We start from the raw sequence: 24,642 nt of genomic DNA, 5'->3' as shown, positions 1-24,642 counted from the left end.
CAGTGGAGAAGATAACAAGGATAGGACTGTGTAGAACATGCCCCATACAGGTTAGATGGAGCTAGTCAAGGCAGGGAAGGCCCTTAGGTTGAGGAGGGCTGGAAAAGCCTCACTGTGGATTGTGGGCTTTGGCTGGGGCTTCAGAGAAGCCAGGGCAAGCATTCTAGGCATGAGAGGCAGCCCTGGAAAGCCTTTGGAGACTGGAGATGGTGTTCAAGGCATAGAAGAGAGGCCTTTGCTACTGCATTATATGTGGAGGGGGAGTAAGATGAAAGAAGACTGGAAAGGGAGGAGAAGGGCAGATGATGAAGGCCTCTAAGCCCAGCAGAGGATTTTAGGTCATCCTGGTGCTTATGTGAGCTTTAGGAAGATGAACTTGACAGCCGGGTAGAGCATTGAGTGATCTAGGGAGACCCTTGAGGCCGTGATAACAAACAGTAGGCCTTTTTAATACCGCAGGTGTGAGACAGTTGGGTCTGAACCTAGAAGGTGGCAGTGTTGGGAGAAGAGGGAGGATGTATGTGAGAGATGTTACAAAGGTGGAATTAGCAGGACTTTCCAAAAGATTGAAGATGGAGGGGGGATGATGGTATGAGTGTGAGAGATGGTGAGCAGTGGATGACGTCTCTTTTATGGCCTGGACAATTGGGAGGGGGACCTGGATAGTGTTAGGAGAGGAGGAAGATGGGAGGGTTGGAGAAAAGATAATGAGGTTAGTTTTAGATATGGCAGGAGGAGAACCCAAAAAGAAGAGTACCACCAAAATCTACAGTGAAGAGAGTATCAAGGAAAGGGGTGTGGTGACAGTGTCAGAAGCTGCAGAAAAGTCAAGAAGGATGATTGCAATAAGGTCTCTTGGTTTAGCAATCAGGAGATCAGTGGTAACTTTGGAGAGAGGCATTTCAATTGACTAGTGAAGTTAGGAGCCAGAATGCAGAGTTTTGTAGGAAGTAAGAGTAAAGAAATTGGAAACCCCAAATGTAGATGGCCATGTCTAGGTGTTTAGCCATGAAAGGGAAGAGGGATGCAGGACAATATCTACTGGGAATGAATAGATCATATGTGGGTGTTTTGAGGACCAAGGAGAAGTAGTTTCAGTTTTTGGTAGTTGGGAAGGAGCCCGCAGAAAGGAAGAGATTAAAAATTAGTGAGAAAATGGAGATGATAGAGTTCTGGAGGACAGGAGGGCCCCCTCTTCATGACAGACTGGGGTAAAGGAGGAATGGAAGGCTTCTGGTTTATGTGAAATTAGGATGAGGTAGGGGAAGTCAGGGTAAATATCCAATTGTTTCAGTGAAATATGAGGCCAAGTTCTCAGCTGAGAAGGTTGGTGGGAGCAAGCCGTGTGGGAAGTTTGGGGAGGAATGAAAAGATCTGGAAAAGCTGGGATAGGGAATCAGTTAGGGAGATGTCAAAGATTGCCTTGCCACAGTGAGGGCCTGGCCAAGCTTATGTTACTGAAATTTGTAGTGGACCCAAGCAACCTGGTTTCGTGATTATCTCTTCATTCATCAGCATGTGAATGGGAGTGAAGGCCAAGGTCTATCCTGAAGTAATCCAGTGCTGAGGCTTGCATAAGGCATGAACCCAAGTTCCTTTCATGATTTTTATGGTCCACTCTTTGTCTCCATTTTTGGAGAACCATTGGCCAGATCCGTGTAGGTGACTGCCACCCTCAGTTTAGGGAGATGAGAGGTGGAGATTCCCAGGTGTCCTGTAGCAGGAGACTCTCCAGCAACCTTTGGGATCCCTAGTATTTGGTCTGGTCAAGTGCCATCCACATTAGAACTGGACAAAGGTAACTAACTCCATGTGGGTTATATGGTAAAAGGAGACAGAAAGCAGGGCTGAGGCCAGAACCTATGTGACTAAAAGGAGAGAGATTAGATTCCAGGGAGTGAGGTAGAGGTTAGGGCCTTGTAGGAATATGGCAGTTCAAGAAGGATAGCAGAGTTGAGGAGCAAATAGTAAAACTAACAATAGTTAATAATTATATAGTGCCTCATCTGTGCCCAAACTCTAAAATATTATTTCATTTGATTCTCGTGAGAATCCTAGGAAGTAGGGGCTATCATTATCCTCATTTTACAGATAAGGAAACTGAGGCAAATGGAAGTACTGTGACTTGCCAGTGTGACATTGCTCATAAGTTTCTGAGGTGCAGTGGAACTCAGGTCTGCTTGACTTTCGATCCAGCTCTCTATGTATTGTGCCACCAGCTGTGTTTTGGTTTGTAACTAGGATGCAGTGAGAATATTCACTCATACATGGATGTGCTGAGAAAGGGGAAGAGAATTTTACAAGTTATCTTTCTGAGAGTTGGGAATTTTTTGTTTTTAGCTCCCTGTCTAGTCACCAGAATGAACAATATGAATTGCTAGGCATTGTAGAAAAGACTTATTTTGCTATTGGTCAATGAGAAGGGGTGTATTAGTTGATAAAAGTATTTGAAGGTCAATAGTATGTATTGCTTTTTTTTTTTAATAATGTTTACATATAAAATCTTTCTTTTTTCAAAAATTTAATATTTTATTTTCCCCCAATTAAATATAAAAATAATTTTTAACATTCATCTAAAACATTTCTTTGAATTTCAAATTCTCTTATTCCATCCCCGCCCCTGACTCACTCTTTGAGAAGGCAAACAATTTGATACAGGTTATACATGTGCAATCATGTGAAATAGATTTCCATGTTAGTCATGTTATGAAAGAAAACACAGACAAGAAAAATAAGGAAATAAAGAAAAAGTATGCTTCCATCTGCAGTCGGATTCTGTAAGTTCTTTCTCAGGAGATGGACAGGATTTCCCATCATGAGTCCTTCAGAGTTGTCTTGGATCATTGTATTGCTGAAAATCATTACATCATTCACAGCTGATCATCATACGGTATGTCTGTTACTGTGTACAATGTTCTCCTGGTTCTGCTCATTTGACTTTGTATCAATTCGTGTGAATCTTTTCAGCTTTTCTGAAAACATCTTGCTCATCATTTCTTGTAGAATGACACAGTATTTCATCACAATCATATACAACAATTTATTCAACCATTCCCCAGTTGATGGACAACCCTCAATTTTCAATTCTTTGCTACCTCTAAAAGAGCTGCTATAAACATTTTTGTACATATAGGTACTTTTCATTTTTGTTTTTTAATCTCTTTGGGATAAAGAGCTAGTAATGGTATTGCTTGGTCAAAGGGTATATGTGCTTTTATAGTCCTTAGGATATAATTCCAAATTGCTCTTTAGAGTGGTTGAATCAGTATGCCATTTTACCAACAGTGCATTAGTGTCTCAAATTTTCCCACATTCACTCCGAACATTTATCATTTCCCTTTTCTGTCATATTAGCTAATCTGATAAGTGTGGAGTGGTATCTCATAGTTGTTTTAATTTGCATTTCTCTAATCAATAGTGATTTAGAACATTTATTCATATGACTATAGATAGCTTTGATTCCTTCCTCTGACAAATGTCTGTTCATATCCTTTGACCATTTATTAATTGAGGAATGACCCTTATTTTTATAAATTTGACTCAGTTCTCCATGGATTTGAGAAATGGAGTCTTGATCAGAGAAACCTGCTGTAACAATTTTTTTGAAGTTTATGATTACTAACTCCATCTTCTTTCCCCCCATTTTTGTTATTCTCTCTCTCCTTTCACCCTACCCATCCTCAAAAGTGTTTTGCTTCTGACTTCTGTCTCCCCCGAATCTGCCTCCTTTCTATCAGCCCCAACCCCCTTCTCTTATCCCCTTTGTCTACTACTTTCTCGTACAGCAAGATAGATTTCTATACCCAGCTGAGTGTATATGTTAGTCCCTCTTTGAGCCATTTCTGATGAGTGTAGGATTCATACTCTACCCCCACATCCCCTATCTTTTCCTTTACCATAAAAGCTTTTGTACCTCTGTTATGTCAGATCATTTACCCCATTCTACCTCCCCCTTTCCCTTTCTACCATTGCATTCCTTCTTCTCATCCCTCAATTTTATTTAAAAGAAACCAAACAAACTAAGGAGTATAACTTTCTTCTTCCTACCACTGGCACACTGGCTATACTCTCATAAAAACTTTTCTGAATGACTGATCCACGTTGCCACCCAATTCTTTTGAAAACCTGCTCAGTTAACTAACCAAGTTGTGGTATATGATTATGGAGGAAATGAAGTACTGTGCTATAAGAAATGATGAATTCAGTGATCTTAGAAAAACATGCAAAATCTTACATGAAATGATGAAGAGTGAAGTGAACAGAGCGAAGAGGACATTGTATACAGTAACAGCAATGTTGTTTTAAGAATGACTTTGAACGAATGTTACACACTTACTACCCAGATTAACTGTAAAGGACATATAAAGAATAGTGCTATCTGCCTCCAGAGTAAGAACTGATAAATAGAAGTTTGTATAGAATAAATATACATATATATCCATATTTGTGTTTGATGGCAGCCATCTTTAGGGTGGGGGGAGGGAAGAAAAAAAGGAGAAAAAATTTATTTGATGATTTTGTTGTATATTTTAAAGGAGTAGCAAGTTTTTCATAGAGATTTGCAGTTTCACACATAATCATCTTTTTTATTGTACTATGTTATGGAAATGCTTATATTTCACAAATATATATTAATTTTAAAAAAAAGAAAAAGGGAAGAAAGAAAAAATTTGCTCAGTTGAAGAGTATTAACATAAGTGGAGTGTAAGTTCAAATCAGAAAATAGCCTGAAGACTCTAATGAGAAGCAATATAAGGACTGTTTTCTAGAACAGTTGTGATGGTCCTGGATGGTTTCAGGATGGCTTACAATGTTTTTATGGGTTCCAAAGAGCCTGCCATCTGTGCAGAGATGATGATTGGTCTGGCGATTACCCTGCTGATGAAATGTGCTTACAAGGTCGCCTGGGAATGAAGGAACCACTCTGGTGCAGTGACAGAAAGCAGGTGACCACAAGTGCGTACTTGTGACCATCCCCTGAGAATCAGTTTGCACTTGGATTTCAGAGCTTTCTGACTCTTGGGAAACAATTTGATGTCAGGTTGAGAGCCTCAAGGAATGTGTGGCACCTAGTCAGAAGTGGCCAGGGTTTGCTGTAACCACTGCTTGAACTTGAAAAGCATTAGATGCCTGATTATGAGACTTTGGAATCACTGCAGAAAGAAAATTAACATGCTTGAAACACGTGCATGTTAGTTGTTCCAGAGGAAAGTATTTATACATTTAAAATTTTTGAGTATAATTTAATTTAATTTATTTTATTTGAATTTATTTTATTTTTCAAATTTAATTAAATTTATTTTATTTAAAGTTATATATTTACATATATATATATATTTCTATACTAAATAAATTCATATAACTGTATACATTTATATATTTACATTTATTTTGTTTATTTAAACATGTTTATAACTAAATTGGGTGATTATTTTCTGCTCCAGGTTCCATTCAATAATTTTTAGCACAAACCCCTTAAGCCATTATTGTGAAGCCCCAAAGGGTTTACCAGCCACAAAATGGCTAGGGGTACAGTAGGACCAATAGTGAAGCATGCTGTCTGCTTCCTGATAGAAGAGTGACGGACTCAAAGTCCAGTATAGCAGGTAATATTTTTGCACATGGGAAAGAAATGGATTTTTAAAATCATGTTTATTGCAAGGATTTTGGTTTTTCTTTTTTTAATTAGGGAGCAGAAGCATCCAAAAAGATAAAATTTAAAAAACAAATAGGTAATGGTATCCTGGAAAAGTGATGGATCAGACCAGAATATAGCAGGCCTCAGGTGAATATAAAAAATGAGGTTGGCAGTTATGTGGCCTTAGACATGAGAACAGAAAAAAAGCAAAGAAAAGGGATCACCAGAGAAATGAAATATGCTTATAGATGGGACGGGTAATGAAATGACATGAATATTTAGTGTATGCGTCACAAATGGCACATCTATGGATCTGAAGATAATAGAAGCAGAGTTGGACCCGAAGTTGAAAATTACTAAAGAACAGAATATTTCCCAGCTTAGCATATGATTTACAAAGAAGGGCTATGAAAATACATCAAACTGATCAGTAAAGAGAAACATGAAGAACCCTAATCCCATAAAAAGTACAAACAACATCTGGCATTTGGAGAAGTGCGATGGAGGTCCTGTGAAGGGGTGGAGGGAGGGGGAGGCTGGGTCATGAGGGCCACATGCCTCCTGGGACTGGGGGGTTCTTTCCTCAGGGTCCTTAGTGGTTGGGCATGTTGCTGTGGAAACGAGCAAGTGAGAGGCCACCTGTGGGAGGTGGCAAGGGTCTCAGAGACCCCTTGTCAAGATTTCCTGTCCCTCCCCTCCCAAATGTCCTGCAGAGCAGAAGGGACCCTCACATCACCCATGGCTGGGCTGTACTCCGTGACCTTAGGATGCTTGACTGAGTGTTGAGAGTGTTGGACATGATTGAAAGAGGACATGCATTCAGATCCTGCCACTGGCACATAGGAGCTGTGTACCGTATCTGAGCCTCAGGCAAAGATCTAAGATTTCTCTACTTAAAGGCTTTCTTATGTCAAAAGTATGGCACCTACAGTCAATGCAGAGAACCAGAATCTTAACCTGGGAAGCCCCCAAACTATGCCGACACAGCCACTGAATGGTGATGACATAGAAGGATGTACAGTCATTAAGAAGGGAAATACTTGCCGGGAGACTGGGGCTGTAAGTGATTGCATCAGGGATCACTGTCTAGTCCTGGTACTTGGCACTGATCACCTTCTATTCCAGTGTGAGATGGTGGTCCACTCCCTACAACCAGGGAACTTAGCAATGCATTCCCAAAGGCACTATTTTTCAAACACCTGAGTACAAAATGGTAATCATCATTTTTAATAAGTACAACAAATTTAACTACAGGATGTGAAAAATGTTATAGTTTTGAAAAATCCAACTGAATTTGTATTTTAAAAGTGTCTGAACTCAAATTACATTTTACGGTCTATTTCTCATACTGTTTATTGGGCTTTTACTCGTACTTCTGTGCAATGTCTCTAAAATGGTAGTACAGACATGCCAAGTGTCCTGCTTCCACTGGGTACTTGTTTAAATGACTGCCAACGTAATGGTCTCTATACATGCTTACAAATACAAGCAAATAAACGTGTAATAATAAAATAGTTTTTCTTTGAAGAAAAAGGTGCAGTGGAGAAAGGCTATCTAGGACTGTGGACAGAGCATGCCCAGTCATGTAGCAGACTTCTGAGTCCACTACGAAGTTATCTCCAGTGAGGCTGAAAAGAGTGAAAAAGAAAGAAGGAAAGAAAGAGAGAGAGAGAGAAAAAAAAAATGCATACCAGGGGGTAGCAAGTTATAAACAAGCTCCGTTTATTGATCTCAGAGTTAGGGTTTTTATACCCCATTTGTGGGAACAGAATCAAGAATGGAAAAAACCAAGTATCAACAATTAATTCTTCTCATGGTAACAGTAACTGGGGGGAGTATCCCCCCGGAATCGTCTCCTCACTTCCCAATTATCTTTCAAGGTTTATTGAAAAATCCTTCATCCTCTCAAGGGACAGACAGCACCTGGAAGAGGTCGGAGAGCCTACGTTCTGACCTAGACGGCTCTTAGATAATGGACAGGAACAGGAACATCCCGACATGACCTATATCCTCAAACCCATCAGTGCAAGCCTTCAACACAGTCACAAGGTTTGAATTCTAGTCTCAGCTGCAGGGATCTTGATCAGGTCACTCGTCCGTTCTGAGCTCATGGCCTAAATTGGGAATGTAATGAGAATGCTGGTTTTTCCTGTGTTGTGGGTTTGTTGTGAGAATCCAGAGTTGTTGTATGTGAAGCTCTTTGTAAATTAAATTAGCCTGGGGATGTGAGCTAAAGGCATTTTTAAATGATTGATTCTGCCCATGTAAGTTTGAAGACTCTTATCTTTCCCTAGGGAAGTAGATTGCAAATCAGTGACTTTCTGTGAATGGAGGGAAGAGGATATATTTGTGTAAATGTGTATATGTCCGTAAATAAGTAAATGCATTTCTCTCTTTGTTTCCTTCAGATGGAGAGACCAGGCTTGAAATCATGGAGACTACTTCAGAGCTGAGCATTTCTGTGGAAAAATCACAATGGCCAGGATTCATGAATGATGGTCACTGTGACTTCAATTTGAGAGATATCTGTGAATCTAATATCAAGATGGAGGAAAAACAAAAGAGTCACTGTGAATTTGATAAAAATAGAAAGAGTTTCAGAAGACGCTACCTCCTAGTTCATTGTGAGAGAAGAACCTCAGGCAATGGCTGCTCACAGTATCATCAATATAGGGAAAGCTTTGTTGAACAGGTAGGGCCTGTTGAGTCTTATGAGAAGCCTCTGGTAGTGCATACTCGTCAGTGTAATAAATGTGAGATGACCTTCAGCTTGAATTCAGAGCTAATTAGACATCAGAAAAGTCATACCGGAGTAATGCTTTATACACGTAATGAAGGTAAGAAGGCCTTCAGTCATAATTCAGAGCTCATTGACCACCAGAAAATTCCAAATAGAAAGAAACATTATGGCTGTAGTGAGCGGGGTAAATCTTTTAAGCAACAGTTATCATTTATTCATCATCAACAATTTTATAATAGTGAAGAAAAGCTACATAGATGTATGCAATGTGGACAGGCCTTCAGGCGACATTCATCCCTTATTTCCCATGAGAGAATTCATACTAGGAAGAAATCTCATGAGTGTCATGAATATGGTCAAGCTTTCAGTGAAAACTCCACTTGTATTGTGTCTCAGAGGAGCCACACTGGAGAGAAACCTTATGAATGTAACCAATGTGGAAAGACTTTCAGACAGAGGTCCGGTCTTGCTGAACATCAGAGAATCCACACTGGAGAGAAACCTTATTCTTGCAATCAATGTGGAAAGTCTTTTAGATGCAATTCTAGTCTTGTTCAACATCAGAGAATCCACACTGGAGAGAAACCTTATGAATGTAATCAATGTGGAAAGACTTTCAGATGCAACTCTAAACGTACTCTGCACCAGAGAATCCACACTGGAGAGAAACCTTATTACTGTAGTCAGTGTGGAAAGAGTTTCAGACAGAGCTCCAGTCTTGCTGAACATCAGAGAATCCACACTGGCGAGAAACCTTATGAATGTAACCACTGTGAAAAGACCTTCACACAGAGTTCCAGTCTGTCTCTACATCAGAGAATCCATACTGGAGAGAAACCTCACAAATGTAATCAGTGTGGGAAAACTTTCACAAACACATCCAATCTTGCTGAACATCAGAGAATCCACACTGGAGAGAAACCTTATGGATGTAACCAATGTGGGAAAAGTTTCAGACAGAGCTCCAGTCTTGTTGAACACCAGAGAATCCACACTGGAGAAAAACCTTATAAATGTAATCAATGTGGAAAAAGTTTCAGACAGAGCTCCAGTCTTGCTGAACATCAGAGAATCCATACTGGAGAAAAACCTTATAAATGTAGTCAGTGTGGAAAGACTTTCAGGCACAGCTCTAGTCTTGCCAATCATCAGAGAATCCACACTGGAGAGAAACCTTATGAATGTCATCAATGTGGAAAGGCTTTCACACAGAGCTCCAATCTTGCATTACATCAGAAAATCCACACTGGAGAGAAACTTTATGAATGTAATCAGTGTGGAAAGGCTTTCACAAATACATCCAAACTTGCTCTACATCAGAGAGTCCACACTGGAGAGAAACCTTATGATTGTAATCAATGTGAGAAGACTTTCAGATGCAGATCCAGTCTTGCTCTACATCAGAGAATCCACACTGGAGAGAAACCTTATGAATGTAATCAATGTGAGAAGACTTTCAGATGCAGTTCTGGTCTTGCCAAACATCAGAGAATCCACACTGGGGAGAAACCTTATGAATGTAATCAGTGTGGAAAGAGTTTCAGACAGAGCTCCAATCTTGCTGAACATAAGAGAATTCACACTGGAGAAAAACCTTATGAATGTAATCAGTGTGGAAAGGCTTTCAGATTCAACTCCAAACTTATTCTCCATCAAAGAATCCACACTGGAGAGAAACCTCATGAGTGTCATGAATGTGGCAAAGCCTTCAGGGAGCGTTCATCTCTTATTGTACATCAGACAATCCACACTGGAGAAAAACCTTATGAATGTCTTCAATGTGGTAAAACCTTCCGGCAACCATCATCCCTTATTTCCCATAGAAGAATTCATAATAGATAGAAAGTTTATTACTGTACTGAATGAGAAAAAGCCTTCAAATGGAGTATAGAGCTTGTTAGATATCAGAAAATTCATTCTGGGGACAAACTGATTTTGGACTCAATGTGGGAAGACTTTTAGTCGGAGATCACATCTTATTTTACATCAGAGGATTCATAGTGGAGAGAAACCTCAATGGGGACATACCTTTTGCTGGAAGATGGAGATGCCTGGACATCAGAATATTCACACTGGAAGGAAGGGTTATAAAAGCAGTGATTGTAGGAAAGCCTTGAAGGGGAGCTTGTAATCTTGCAAAGCTTGTAAAGGGGAGCTGTACATTGGATCTAATTAACAAGGGGAGACCTTTTGCTTCAGCACAGACTTAGACATCCCAGATTTCATAGAGATTTCACAACCCTGAATGCACACATAAAGCCCTTTAAATGTAATGAATTTTTCTCTGAAATACTATTGCTTTTCAGTTCTCAGTAGTATCCAATAACATTAATACCCTATAATGTGGTAATGGCATAACTCCACCAGCCATTTCCCAGTTGATTCATACTCACTTGTTTCCTGTTTTTTGTTGACACAAAAAATTCTGGTATAAATATTTTGGTAACTGTTAGACATTTATGTAGTGATTTCTTTAGTCTAGTATGTGGCACAATTGATAGAGTGCTGACCCTGGAAACAAAAGACCTGAATTCAAATTCTATCTGACACTTCCTAGCTATGTGACTGGGCAAATCCCTTAAACTATTACTGCCTCAGTTTTCCTCATCTGCTGTAGGATGTGCATACTAATAATATCCATCTCTCAGGCTTGATGTGTGGATCAAATTTGATCATATCTCTAAATTGCTTTGCAAGCATTAAATCACTATTTAAGTGCTAATTATTCTAATTATTCCTTGGATTATACATCTTATAGTAGAATCTTTGGCTAAAACGTTTGGACGGTGAAGTCACTTTTCTTGTAAATGAAATTGATATTGAAAACAGTGTAGAGTAAGGCAATATGTTGTAATTATAGGGCACTGGGTTTAGAATCAGGGAGACTTGGGTTCAAATCCTGCCTCACACACTCTTTTATTGCATCATTCTGGGCAGAGAACAACTTCTACGTGCCTCAATTTACTCATCTCTAAAATGATGTTGGAAAGTAAATAATACTAAAGAATGCATTGATCAAAGATCAAATCACAGAAACCATAATTTCATGAAAGATAATAACAATGAGACAACATATCAAAACTTATAGGATACAGCTAAAGCAATACTTAGGGAAAGTTTTATATCTCTGAATGCTCACATAAATAAGAGAGAAAGAATAGATCATAGAATTGGGTATACAAGTAAGAACCTATGAAAACAAATGGAAAAACCTCTAATTAAATACCAAAATAGAAATTCTGAAAATCAAAGGATAGATTAAAAAAATAGAGTACAGACACATTTTAATAATAAATAAAATGAATAAATTATTAGCTAATTTTATTTTAAAAAGAGAAAACTAAATGACTCATATCAAAAATGAAAAAGGTGAATATGCAAGCACTGAAGATGAAATTAAAGCAATAATTAGGACCTATTTTGCCCAAATAAAAGCCAATTCACTTCAATCTAAATGAAATGAATATTTACAAAAATGTAAGTTGCCCAGATTATTAGAAGAGGAAAAAGAGTATTTAAAAACTACTTTAGGAAAGTAAATTAAACAAGCCATAAATGAGTTCAAGAAGACAAGAACTCTGACACTGGATGCATTCACAAGCAAACTCTGGGGTGTAGGGGGTACTATCCAAAACTTCAAGTTTTTTGTCCTTTTTTTTTGTTTTCAAAGCTAGCCTTGGGCATCTGTAAGTTTTCCATTCTTCCAAGGTGGTGTGATCTAAGAAGAAATGTGGTCACTGCTCCCCTGGTTTGTGAGTGACCACAAGCACTCTTCTGCCCTGGAACTGTGACCAGGATCCCTGTTCCCATGTGACACATGCTCTAGTGCTCCTCACCCTGGGATACCCAGTGACAGCTAAGGGCCCCAAGCAATCTCCGTCTGACCCCTTTAAAGTCTGTGGGTTGAGTGCTCTGGAAGCCACTGCTGTTGATTCAGTTACCCTCAAAGCCTGCTGGTGGCTTGCTGGGGTATGGCCTATGCTGCACTGTACTCCACTCTCACACCAGTGAGACTGACCTTTCCTGCCAATCTTCCAAGTTGTCTTGTGCTGGAAATTATTTCACCCCATCCTTTTGTTGATTCTGCCACTCTAGAATTCATTTTGAGGTCTCATGTTAAATTCACTTGGAGGGGAATTTGGGAGAGCTCAGATGAATATCTGCCTTTACTCCATCATTTAAGATGGATCTTCATAGACTCTCAGAGTCAGAAGGAGTGCTCAAACATCAGCCAATGCCTAATAAACGTTCCAGTGATAATCAAGTTTGTCCTACTTCACTGTGTAATTTAGTGACAGCGTTCAGTCTTTTCCAGTCTTCTTGGAAAGAATAAATGGAGGAAGAGGGCACAACAGGTAAGAGAACTAAAACTAAACAACCAGAAAAGCTAGATGTACACAATAGAACAATAATAGTCCACAGGCATAAAGCAATTAGTATAGCATACAGCAACCAGGCAAAAAGAATCTAATCTGCTACATATGCCAAAAAATTCCCAAGAAGCAGGGAGATTCCCTCCTGGGTTTTCCATTCCCATCCTACTGAGAAGCATTGACAGGAAAGGATATAGTAACAGGAAAAACTACAACGAAGATTACCAATACCATTTGTCACAGTTAAAATGATGGTGTTCAGGTTCTAAGATGAAAGGTTCATAAACAGAGTCTCTGGTAATATAGTAAATACATAATAGAAATCGTTTCATTTGCAGTCTTCTTGCTCTGATTCACAGTGTACATAAAGTGCTTATTTTGGGGATTTTTTTGCACTTCAAAATTTAAAAAATCAAATGTTGATATTTTCCTTTTTGTCATTTCCACCGATTTTGAAGATATGAGAAGTGTTGGGTCACAAAAATCAGAAGACAAAAACTTTCAAATTAATGAGAAATTTGTTGATTACCACAGGCAATAACCTGAATATATGGATGTAGGCTAAATGTGTACATGAAGGTGGCTTGTGAGAATCTGCAAAGTTCCCCTAAAGAGCCCTCATTTATGTACCCTTGGACAATCAACTCTGGCTTCTTCTCTTTACCAAATATCATTCCCAAGTTAACATAATATTGGCTCAAGTCCTTCTCTTTATCTTGTTTTCAAGAGCCTCCAAATACCTCCTCTCATGCAATCCTGCAGTTTATCTACAAATCTATTGCCTCCTTTTTCTGTTTGCAACATTGTGGAGGGGGACAACATTTTGTTTTTCAGCATTCTGTTATATGCTTTTCTCCCTTTTGAGACTAATCATCTCAGGATTTCCTAACAATTCCCAAAGCAGTATCAGTAGGAGCAGAAATGACACACAGCTTACAGAATACATAACAGGTCCGTGACACTGAGAGACCTAATCAAACAAACAATATTACAATAGGGTAAATCAAGACACCCAATGTAGCTATAGCTTTAGGAGTGTGAAATCTGGCAGCGTCTATGACCTGTTCCTTCAGGTGTCTGGGGAGCACCTCCTGCGCCCCTCTCAAGTGTCTGTGCATGTCCCGTTGTGGCCCAAGGAAGGGCCCCAACTCCAAACAAGATGCTCCCTGCTCCCCTTTGACCAGCATCCATGTTCCAGGTCAGTTGTGCAGATTTTCTACGTAATGCTGATAAAGGCTGATTGTGATAGGAATATAATTTAGTAAAACTTGACAAAATCTAGTCAGATTGGCCTTCCAGTAATTAGTTGATGTGGTGAAAACCAGTTCAGACCTTATGGAGCTAACCTTCTGAACAACAGAGCTAGAGGAAAAACATCAGAGTGGGCTCCCAATAAGAGACCTTATTTTTTTTTCAATCCCAGAGGTACAGATGCATTGCAGTAACAAGATTCATTAAAAACAAAAATACAATTTTACCTGCCATGGTTAGAGAGATTTGCTAGGAAAGGAAAGAGGGACAGACATGATTACAACAACATGCCCATCCTGGTCCCATAGGTCTCAGCTCAAGGGCACAGAATGGCTCAACATTCCATCCACCTGCAGGGAAGCCCTGCTATTCATGTTGTTTCCTCCAGGTACAACGTGAGCTCCTGGAGACCAAGGAGCTTCCTGTCTTTACTTGTATCCCAAGACCTTGGCACAGAGTATAGGAAATACTGAATAAATGCCTTTTTACCTCATTTCTTTCATTCCCTATGTACCATACTTGTGACTGGTTTTCCCAGACTGCCTATCAATTTCCTCTTTCTGACCAGGCATGTTTTACAATTTATTGATGACAAAATTGATCACTTTCCAGTGAAATGTCTTTATCTAGGCCATATCATCCTGAATGCACTCAATCCCAGCTGAGGCCAGAAGCTAAGCAGGGTTGGGTCTGGTTAGTGCTGGGAAGATCAAAATCAATATTACTTCAAGTTTCTACTATATTGATGCCTCCTGCATTGATTCTATAATTGATTTTATGCTGCATTGATTTTATAACTGAGTCTGCATCTGCCTGAAGCCACCTTGCTTTGCCCTTGAGTTGAGCTCAGGAATTTAGCTTTCCCTCTGAGTTAGTTTAAAGGCATAATTGAAAGAAAGGTCGTTAACTCTCATGCCAGTAGCCCCTTCAGTACTTTTAGGACACCTGTTTATTATCTTTAAGTCCCACAAGTTAACTTGGTACCATTCCAAAAGATATGTTGTCTGTCCTCGACTGTCCTTGTGCAATTAGGAGAGTTTTAGCTCTTCCAAGGAGACAAGAAGTCTGGTAGTTTTGATCCCTTAGCAAAGATTACAGGATGCAGATGGGTTATCTCATACAATTAACATTCCTTAATTGTCAGAGAGGAGCGCAATTAGAGTCACCAGAATGCCAGCCCACCTTCCTTAGAATGGCCAGTTGTAGTGTTCCACACCTTTCCAACACCCCTTCTTTGCTGTGTGTCAATAAGGAAAACTCCCTCCTTCCCATTGGGGCTGTTGTCCTTACTGAGGGTGCTTGTCTGACCTGCTTGGCTAACAGTTATACACATCACTGTTAATAAGCTGATTTTGATAGGGGCATCTAGATTGCACAGGGGATAGAGCACTGGCCCTGAAGTCAGGAGGACCTGAGTTGAAATCTGACCTCAGACCAAACACTTGACACTTACTAGCTGTGTAACCCTGGGCAAGTCACTTAACCCCAATTGCCTAAAAATATATATATTAAAAAAATACTGATTTTGGTTGAAGTCTTTACCTCATTTCATTTATTTTAGGGATGTTCATCCACTTTTGGTGTCTACCTGCCACCCAACTCTCATCTGCGGCTCCAAGAAGCTGTAGCATGAGCAGTGGCCAGACCTTGGTAAACCATTTTGGAAGATGGACTAAACCAGGTTGATGTTAACTGAGGGGTCTCAAACCTGTTGGTGAGTTAAGGGGGTGACCTCAGTCATGTGAAGACTTCCTGGCCAAAATAGGCAGAGAAGAACAATTAGTTCCACCAGGCCATGAAGCTGGTGGAAGCAGGTGCTATGGAGTGCTCAGAGGTTGCTGAGACATTGAAGACACCAAGATCATTCCCCACATCCACACCACCACCAGTTGTCTTGACTTTTGTTTTGTCATTGGACTTTGATAATTCCGGAAGAGAGAGTAAGGCTGATGACTTTGCACAACTCTCCTTCACTTAAGTCCAATTTATGCGCAAGTCAAAAGATATTATCCATGCCATTTTTACCATTTTTTACCTACCTTGAAGTCTGGTGGTGACAGGAAAATGATGAAGCCACAGGTGTGGATAGGCTGAGAGCTAGAGTCACAATGCCGCACACAGGTGGCCCAGGGTATAGGGTTGTCTTCTCACTGGACTGAAGCAGCAGCAGTGTTTGGAAATCCCATCGGTGTCTGAGCAGGCTTTTTAAAAAAATTTAAAAAAAATTTTTTTAAATTTTTTTTTCCATATCCTTTTGAGTTGAAAATTTTTTCTCCCTTTTTCTCCCCCCCCTCACCCTCCCCAAGACAGCGCACAATCTGACATAGGCTTTACATTTACATATCCATTAAACATATTTTCACATTAGTGAAGTTGTAAGTAAAAATTAAAACCAATAGGAGGAACCATCAGAAAGATGAAACAAAACTCAACTGAAGGTAAAAATAAGTGAGAGCGATTCGACTTCCATAGTTCTTTTTTTGGATGTGGACAGCATTTTCCACCCCGAGGCCTCTGGAGATGTCTTAGATCCTCGTAATGCTGAGAAGGGTTCAGTTTAACATTCTTAGTCATTGCATAATGTGTGAGCAGCCTTTTTATTTGAGCAGCCTTTTTTAAGGACTGCACCGCTCACCTCCTGGCATGAGGAAGGGGGCTAGAAAAGGTAGCCTAAAAATTATCTGCTTCACCTAACCTAATCCTGGGTGCTTATTGGGACAGGTGGATACTCTACCTTGCATTTGCAACACAAAAATGTTTACAAAAACTTCTGCAAAGATGATCCCACTTACCATTAGTGCATTGAAAATGTGCATACTTATGGACAACACAAGGTCCAGTAGACTTGAAAGACAAACATTTCTTGTTTTGAAAAAACTCAGCAGGTATCACATTCCAAATGGCAGACCTGGGTGAAACATGTCTGGTAAATGAAGACAGCTTGCTGAAGTCAGAGCTGGATATATGTTTTTCTGGAGTGGCTGAAGTGATTGGGAATACCATAAAGCTAGCAATAAAATCTAATCTAGTCAACAAGCTTGCATGCCTCCCTAAAGGTGTGAAAAACAGGCTCATGACAATGCGATTGCCACTTGCAGGAAAATGCCATGCTGCCATCATCAGTGCCTGAGCTCCACCAAAATTAACCCTGGTGAGGGAAGAGAAAAATTTTATGAAGACCTGGAGACCCTCATCATCAATGTTCCAAAGAGGACAAGCTTATAATTCTTGGTGACTTTAATGTCAGAGTAGGCACAGACTATCAGACATGGCAGGGAGTCCTTAGGAGGAATGGAGTTGGAAACAGCAACAGCAATGGTCACTTACCACTGAAGACTTGTGCACCTCACAACCTCATCACCAGCACTGTCTTCCATTTACCTAAACACAATAAGATTTCATGGATGCTCCCTCACAGCAAACATTGGCATTTAATAGACTATGTCACTGTAAGGAGAAGAGACTGGCAGCATGTGAGAGTAATGAAGGTAATGTGTGGCACAGAGTGCTGGGCCAATCATAGATTTATCCTCTCCAAGCCAAACACTTCCATTCAACAAAAGCTGTGGCCACAATGCAAAACAAATGTTAGAACCCTTAATGTCAACAGATTAAAGTGATTCTATAGTCCTGAATGGTTTGTTGCTAACTTGGAGGGAAAGCTGAGCCACCCAAGGTTGGCAGCAATGGAGCAGAAAAGGAGTGAGCAGTTTCAGAGATTTGATGTACAGTGCTGCATTCACTCATCGGGGCACGAGCACTCACAAATATCAAGATTGATTTGAAAAAAATGATGGGGAAATTCAGAAGCTGCTAAAAGAAAAATGAGAACTCCACAGGGTTTACCAGTAAGAAATGTTTCCCATCTCTAAGAAGGCAGCATTTAACTCCATCAAAAGTACGATGCAAGTGAAGTTCAGAGTGATGCAGCATTCTTTGTTCAGAAAGAAGACAGATGAAATACAGTTCTATCCAAAGTGCTTTTCTGATGGACTGAAGGTTATTTATGGGCCAGAAATCTATGCTGCATCTCAACTGTTCAGTACTGATGAAGCTACATTGATTAGTGATAAGGACATGATCCTGGAGAGGTGGGCTGAACACTTCCATGGTGTTCTCAACAGACCGTCATCAACCAATCCTAATGCCATTGACCACATACCTCAGGTGCAAGTCACTGCTTCTCTGGCTAATTCCAACTGAAGAAGAAATTTGAATGCCATTAGGCTCCTCTCGTGTGGCAAAGCACCTATGCTGATTCTATTCCAGCAGATATTTACAAGGCAGGGGGTCCATTGTTAATACAAATGCTGACTGAAATTTTCTGGGTTATATGGCAAAAGGAGGTTAACCCCCAGGAGTTCAAAGAGCCTCTATTGTCCATCTCTATAAAAGAAAAGGAAATAGGTTGTCCTGTGACAATCACAGGGAAGTCTTTCTCTTAGTCATTTTGGGCAAGGTTCTTGCCAGAGTCCTCCTTAATAGGCTGATCCTTCACCTGAAAATTGTCCTTTATCAGAAAGGCCTAAGGAATGGTCAATATGGTGTTTGCTGCCTGACAACTCCAGGAGAAATGCCAGGAGCAGAATAGAGGTCTGCATACAATGTTTGTCTGTCTGACCAAAGCCTTTGATGTGGTCAGTGGCTTGTGGAAGATCATGAGGAAATTTGGTTTTCCAGAGAAGTTCATCAGTATTTCATGATGGCGTGCTTGCCCAGGTCCTGAATAATGGGTGATGCTCTCAAACCTTCCCAGTCGCCAGTGGAGTGAAGGAGGACTGCGTGTTTGCTCCCATGCCTTTCAGTATGATGTTTTGTTTGGTTTTTTTTTTGGCTAGGCAATGGGGTGAAGTGACTTGCCCAGGGTCACACAGCTAGTAAGTGTTACGTGTCTGAGGCCGGATTTGAACTCAGGTCCTCCTGAATCCAGGGACGGTGGTCTGTCCACTGTGCCACCCAGCTGCCCCTCAGCATGATGTTTTCAGTGTTGTTGTCAGACGCCTTCAACGAGGACAAACGTGGCATCAAGGTCAACTACCATACCGGCAGTAAATTATTTAACTCAAAAAGGCTACAAGCCAAGATGAACATGCAGGGAAGTTGGTGGGTGATTTTTTGTTTGTAGATGATTGTGCACTCAGTGCGGCTTCTGAGGCTGGGATGCAGCAGAGTATGGACTGATTCTCTGCTGCTTGTGCTAATTTTGGCCTGACAACACCAAGAAAACGGAGCTTCTCCACCAGTCACCATCGCACCATCTGCAGGAGGGAAAATCAGTTACAGTAAGTGGGGAAATTCTGAATGCTGTAACTAAGTTCACTTGCCTTAGCGGCACACTTTCCAGGGATGTCCACATAGATGGTGAGGGTGGTACGTGCACTGCCAGAGCTAGCTCGGCATGAAAGTGTGGGAGAGAGGGGGTATTAGACTGACTATCAAACCGAAGTTCTGAAAAGCCGTTGCGCTGGCCCTGTGAGACACGGACAGTTTGCCAGAGCCGCGCCGGAAAACTGAACTGCTTCCATCTGAGTTGTCTGAGGAATCCTCTGAAAATCACCTGGCAGGCAGGACGACATCGGACTCTGGGGTCCTTTCTTGAGTTGAGCTGCCACACATTCAAACTCTACCAAAGACAGTGCAACTGTGATGGTCTGGTCACATTGTTCAAACGCCAGAGACAATTGTATGAAGAATTCACACAGAGCAAGTGCTCACGTGAAGGTCAGAAGAAACGATACGAGGACACTCTCAAGGTCTCTCTGGAGAACTTTGGAATGGATTGTGACACATGGGAGACACTGGCATAGGACTGTCCAGTGTGGTGTGCCCACATCAGAGAAGGTGCCATGCTCTAGGAGCAAAGCAGAATTGCAGTAGCTCAGAAGAAATGTGACGTGTGTAAATTTAGAGCCGTCTCCATGCCAGATGTTCATATGGACTATCTGTGCCCAACCTGGTGTTGAGTCTTCCAAGTTCCCATGGTTCTGAGCTGGACACCCTGTACCTTGGCCCTGACATAGCGATGTCATCTTGGTCCTCTTCAAGCATAAAGGACAACAATGAACCATGTGACACACCTGGCATCTACATTCTCAACATTAGCTTTTCTTTAGGTGTGCTCCACTCTGGCCAGAACACAAAGCTGCCTTAGCTGCTTCACCTGTACATCAGTCCCCTTCACTTCAGGCCTGGTAGATCCACACATACTCAGAAACTTCCATTCCCCAGGTCTCTGCCTGAGCCCTGTTACACCGCTGCATGTTGCCATGGTGCAATCTGAGCCAGAGTAAGTTTCTGCCTTCTGTTTTCCAAGATGCAGGGAAGAAGGCAGGGGGTGCAGAGATGAGTCCTGTTGTAAGCTTGGACAGCCCTGCCAGAGTGTGAGGGTGCGATGGATGCAGGTGAGGAGAGAGGTGCCAAGCGAGCACAGGAAAGAGGAGCCTTCTCTTAGTTTTTCAGGCGTTTCCTCATTAGGGTTCTTGGTGTCTTAGACTGGTGGTACCAAATTCAAATGTAATTGGGAAATAGCTACCAAAAGAAATAAAAGCCATAACAGAATGCAGAAAATGTCAATATGTGATTTTCTAAGTCAATACGTAGCCTATGAGGATCCTCACGTATGGTTTAGCTGTCCCCACTTCTGTCTGAATTTGATACTACTATCTTAGACCATAGAGGCGATGGAAATTGCTTTATCTCTTGCACATAATTCCTGTTTTGGAGAGGTTTGAGAGGCTGTAGGAACTGGAGAAAATGTTCAGTCTGCCGTGTTGTGGGTCATATGACCCAGAAGTTACCTAGTTAGCTGCTTGAAATTTGCACAGAGTTTGAGGAAAACTCAAAAGGGAAAAGGAGAAGGAAACAAAGTAGAACAAGTTTACTAGAACAGACAGCAGAGACCGAGGATAAGCTTCAGGGGCTCTGTGAACTTGGATGAGAAATAATCAGGCAGGCGAGAAAAGTTGGAATCCAAGGTGGTAAGTCTCAGCAGAGAAACACAAGAAAGTGTAACAGACTGGGAATGCTAATACACAGAAGTGGAAAGAAAAAAACAAGTGAGAAGAAGACAGCAAAAAAGCAATAAAGTTCAAAGAAAACAATTTCCATATGGGCAAAGCAGATTTGTCTAGAAGATGGGATGAAAGGAGAAAAATTCAAAATTATAGGTCTCCCAGAAAAACATGACAAGTTAAAAAAATCTGAACCCTGCAATACAAGAAATGATAGAAGAACATTTTCCAGAACTCCTGTCAATCAAAATAATTTACAGGGGCACTTGGGTGGCACAGCGGATAGAGCACCAGCCCTGAAGTCAGGAGGACCTGAGCTCAAATCCAGTCTCAGACCAAACACTTGACACTTACTAGCTGTGTGACTCTGGGCAAGTCACTTAACCCCAATTGCCTAAAAAAAATTTTTTTTAATTAAAAAAATAATAATTTACAGACCACTTGTAAAAGGAAAAAAAAACAATATTGGAAACTCCAAGACACTGAGTAGTAAGACTTATTGGTTCCAATAACAAACAATAAATTCTTCAAGAAACTGGGAGAAAGGGGGCAGCTAGGTGGTGTAGTGGATAAAGCTCCAGCCTTGGAGTCAGGAGGACCTGAGTTCAAATCTGACCTCAGACACTTGACACTTACTACCTATGTGACCCTGGGCAAGTCACTTAACCCCGATTGCCTCAAAAAAAAAAAGCAAATAGATAAATAAACAAACAAACAAACAAAAAAGAAACTGGGAGAAAAACCTTCAAATATAAAGGAAAATGAATTTGAATATTACAGAATATTACAGCATTCTTCTTCATCTATCCTGAAACCACAGGAAGGAATGGAACTATGTGTTCTGAAGAGCAAAAGAGCTCGACACAGCCCAAGGTGGTGTGCTCTGCAAACCTTGCCTAACCAATAATTTTTTTTTTTTGGCAATTGGGGTCAAGTGACTTGCCCAAAGTCACACAGCTAGTAAGTGTCAAGTGTTTGGTCTGAGGCTGGATTTGAACTCAGGTCCTCCTGAGTCCAGGGCCGGTGCTCCATCCACTGCGCCAGTAGCTGCCCCTTAACCAATAATTTTTTAAAAAATGTTCGCTAAAAAGAGGAGTTGAAAGCATTCCTCCAAAGCAGCTATGTGAATACTAGTTTGTCTTATCACTACTCCCAAATATTCCTTGATCAGCCAGTCCTCTTTCTACCTCCTTAATGGCCCTGCTCTTTTTTCAGTCCTCAAGGAGAGTCTGGATCAGCACCTAGGCCCAGCAATCATTCTTTTTCAAATTTTCTTTGATCTAAAATACATCAAATTTCTCCTCCCCAAATTCTATCTTCGATCAACTTCAGAAGTCCAACCCCTTTCAAGTCACCTAGTTTCATTTTCTTGACTAAGCTTCATTCATTTTGACCTTATGTTGGTAAATGGTGTAAGATATTGGTAAGATATGCCCAATTTCTGCCACACTGTTTTCCAATTTCCCCAACAATTTTTGCCAAATAATGAATTCTTTATCCCAAAATCATAAGCCTTTACACTTGGCAAATGCAATGTTACTATATTTACTTGTTGCTATAGATTGTATGTCTACTCTGTTCCACTGATCTACCTTTCTATTTCTTAGCCAGTATGGGATAGTTATGATCATTATTGCCTTACAATGTAGTTTAAGATCTGGTACTGCTAAACCTCCTTCTTTTACATTTTTTTTGTTAGTTCCTTTGATATTCTTGACTTTTTCTTCTTCCAAATGAATTTTGTTATTTTTTTTATTCAGTAAAATAATTTTTGGGTAATTTAATTTGGATGGCATTCAATCTATAAATTAGTTTATGTAAAATTGTCTTTCTTATTATATTGTCCTTGCCTACTTGTAAATAATTAATATTTCTCCAATTATTTGAATCTGAATTTATTTTTATAAAAGTTTTTTTTTTTAATAATTGTGTTTATATAGTTCCTGGGATTGTTTTGGCAGGTGTACTCACAGGTGTTTTATATGGTCAAGTTATTTTAAACAGGGCATCTCTTAGCATCTCTTCTTGCAGGATTTTGTTTGTGATAGGTAGGAATGCTGATGATTTATCTGGATTTACTTTATGTCCTGCTACTTTGCTAAAATCATTCATTGTTTCAACTGACTTTTTAGTTGAGTTGTTGGGATATTGCAGGCATATCATCATATAGTCTGCAAAAAGAAATAGTTTTATTACATCATTCCCTATTTGAATTCCTTCTATTTCTTTTTTCTTCTCATAGTGCTGTTGTTAAGATGTCCAATACAATACTGAATAATATTGGTGATAGTGGACATCCTTGTTCCATGCCTGATCCTAATGGGAAGCTTCTAGCTTATCCCCATTACAAATAATGCTTGCTAATGGTTTTAGATAAATGCTTTTTTTTGTCAATTTGAAGAAAAATCCATCATACCAATACTTTCAAGTGTCTTTAATAGAAATGAGTGTTGTACTTTATCGAAAGCTTTTTCTGCATCTATTGATACGATCACATGATTTTTAAAACTTTTATTATTGATATAATCAATATTGTTAAGAGTTTTCCTTATGTTAAACCATCCCAGCATTCCTGGTCCAAATCCCACTTGGTCATAATATATAAGCTTTGTAATATATTGTTGTAATCTTTTAGTTAGTATTTTATTTAGGATTTTTGCATCCATATTCATTCATTAAATTGGTCTATAATTTTCTCTCTCTGTTTACTCTTCCTAGTTCAAGTAACACCGTCATGTTTGTTTGATAAAAGGAGCTTGGTAGGATCCCTCCTTTGCCTATTATTCCTAATAACTGTTTGAAAATTGATATTAACTGGTCTTTAAATGTTTGATAACATTTACTTGTAATTCTGCCTAGTCCTGGAGCTTGTTTCTTAGGCAGCTCATGTATGGCCTGTTCAGTTTCTTTTCTAAGTTTATTTAGATATTTTATTGATGAGTGTAGCAGGGAGAGAGCTGGAAGATCAGGAGATTCTGCTTAGAAGGAGGAGGGTCTGAGTCCCACAGCAGGGTGAGGGAGGGAGGATTCTCAGCTGACCAGACTGGTTGGAGGCCCAGGTGGAATTTGAGTCCTGGTGTGGAGTTTGGAGGCCTGGGAGGAGTCTAGAGTGGAAAAGGGTTATCCCAGTGCCCAAGGCGTTCCCTGTGACGGAGGGCAGGGCTTGGGGAGGGGAGCTGGCAGCGTCTGAGGACCTGCTCTAGGAGCCATTGGAAGAAAGGGAAGATCCTGACGTCTCAGCTGGGCTGGGGAGGGCGGGGGCTCTTGGAGCCGGAAGGACCCGCCCACAGTGGGCTGGCTGGCTGGCTGGCTGGAAGGAGAAGTGTTCTGAGCTCAGATCAAACTGCTTTCTTCCCTTGCAGCTGCGTTTACTCTGCCTCCCCTTGGAGCTGAGATCTCTCTGCCTTTCCTCTGTAGAAGCTGAGATCATTCTGCTTCCTTTAGAGCTGAGATCGCTGTGCCTTTCGAAAGCCAGCTCTGTGCATGCAGGTCCCAGGTAGGTCTGAGCCAGGAAGCAATGAGGCCCTCACCTTCTGCTGGCAGAACTTTCCTTTGGGACTCATTGTCCCCATCTGACTTCATACTGAGTGTCCTCCAAGCCACGGGAGCCCTCCTTGTTCCCAAGGCTGG

The 24,642-nt window shown here is 40.6% G+C and overlaps 1 protein-coding gene across 1 annotated transcript in view; it reads left to right on the top strand.

Annotated features, from left to right (window-relative positions):
- The window catches only part of LOC110197821 (uncharacterized), a 45,042-nt gene that overhangs the window by 6,026 nt on the left and 14,374 nt on the right, over positions 1-24,642 (top strand). Inside the window, 1 exon segment of the mRNA XM_078146444.1 lies at positions 8,047-10,183. Coding sequence (XP_078002570.1) covers positions 8,047-10,183 — 2,137 coding nt within the window.

This window comes from Phascolarctos cinereus, unplaced genomic scaffold (assembly GCF_003287225.1).
Source record: "Phascolarctos cinereus isolate Bilbo 61053 unplaced genomic scaffold, phaCin_HiC Scaffold_726;HRSCAF=1367, whole genome shotgun sequence".
In the NCBI taxonomy this organism is placed as follows: Eukaryota; Metazoa; Chordata; class Mammalia; order Diprotodontia; family Phascolarctidae; genus Phascolarctos; species Phascolarctos cinereus.
This window is presented reverse-complemented; position numbering and strand designations above follow the sequence as displayed.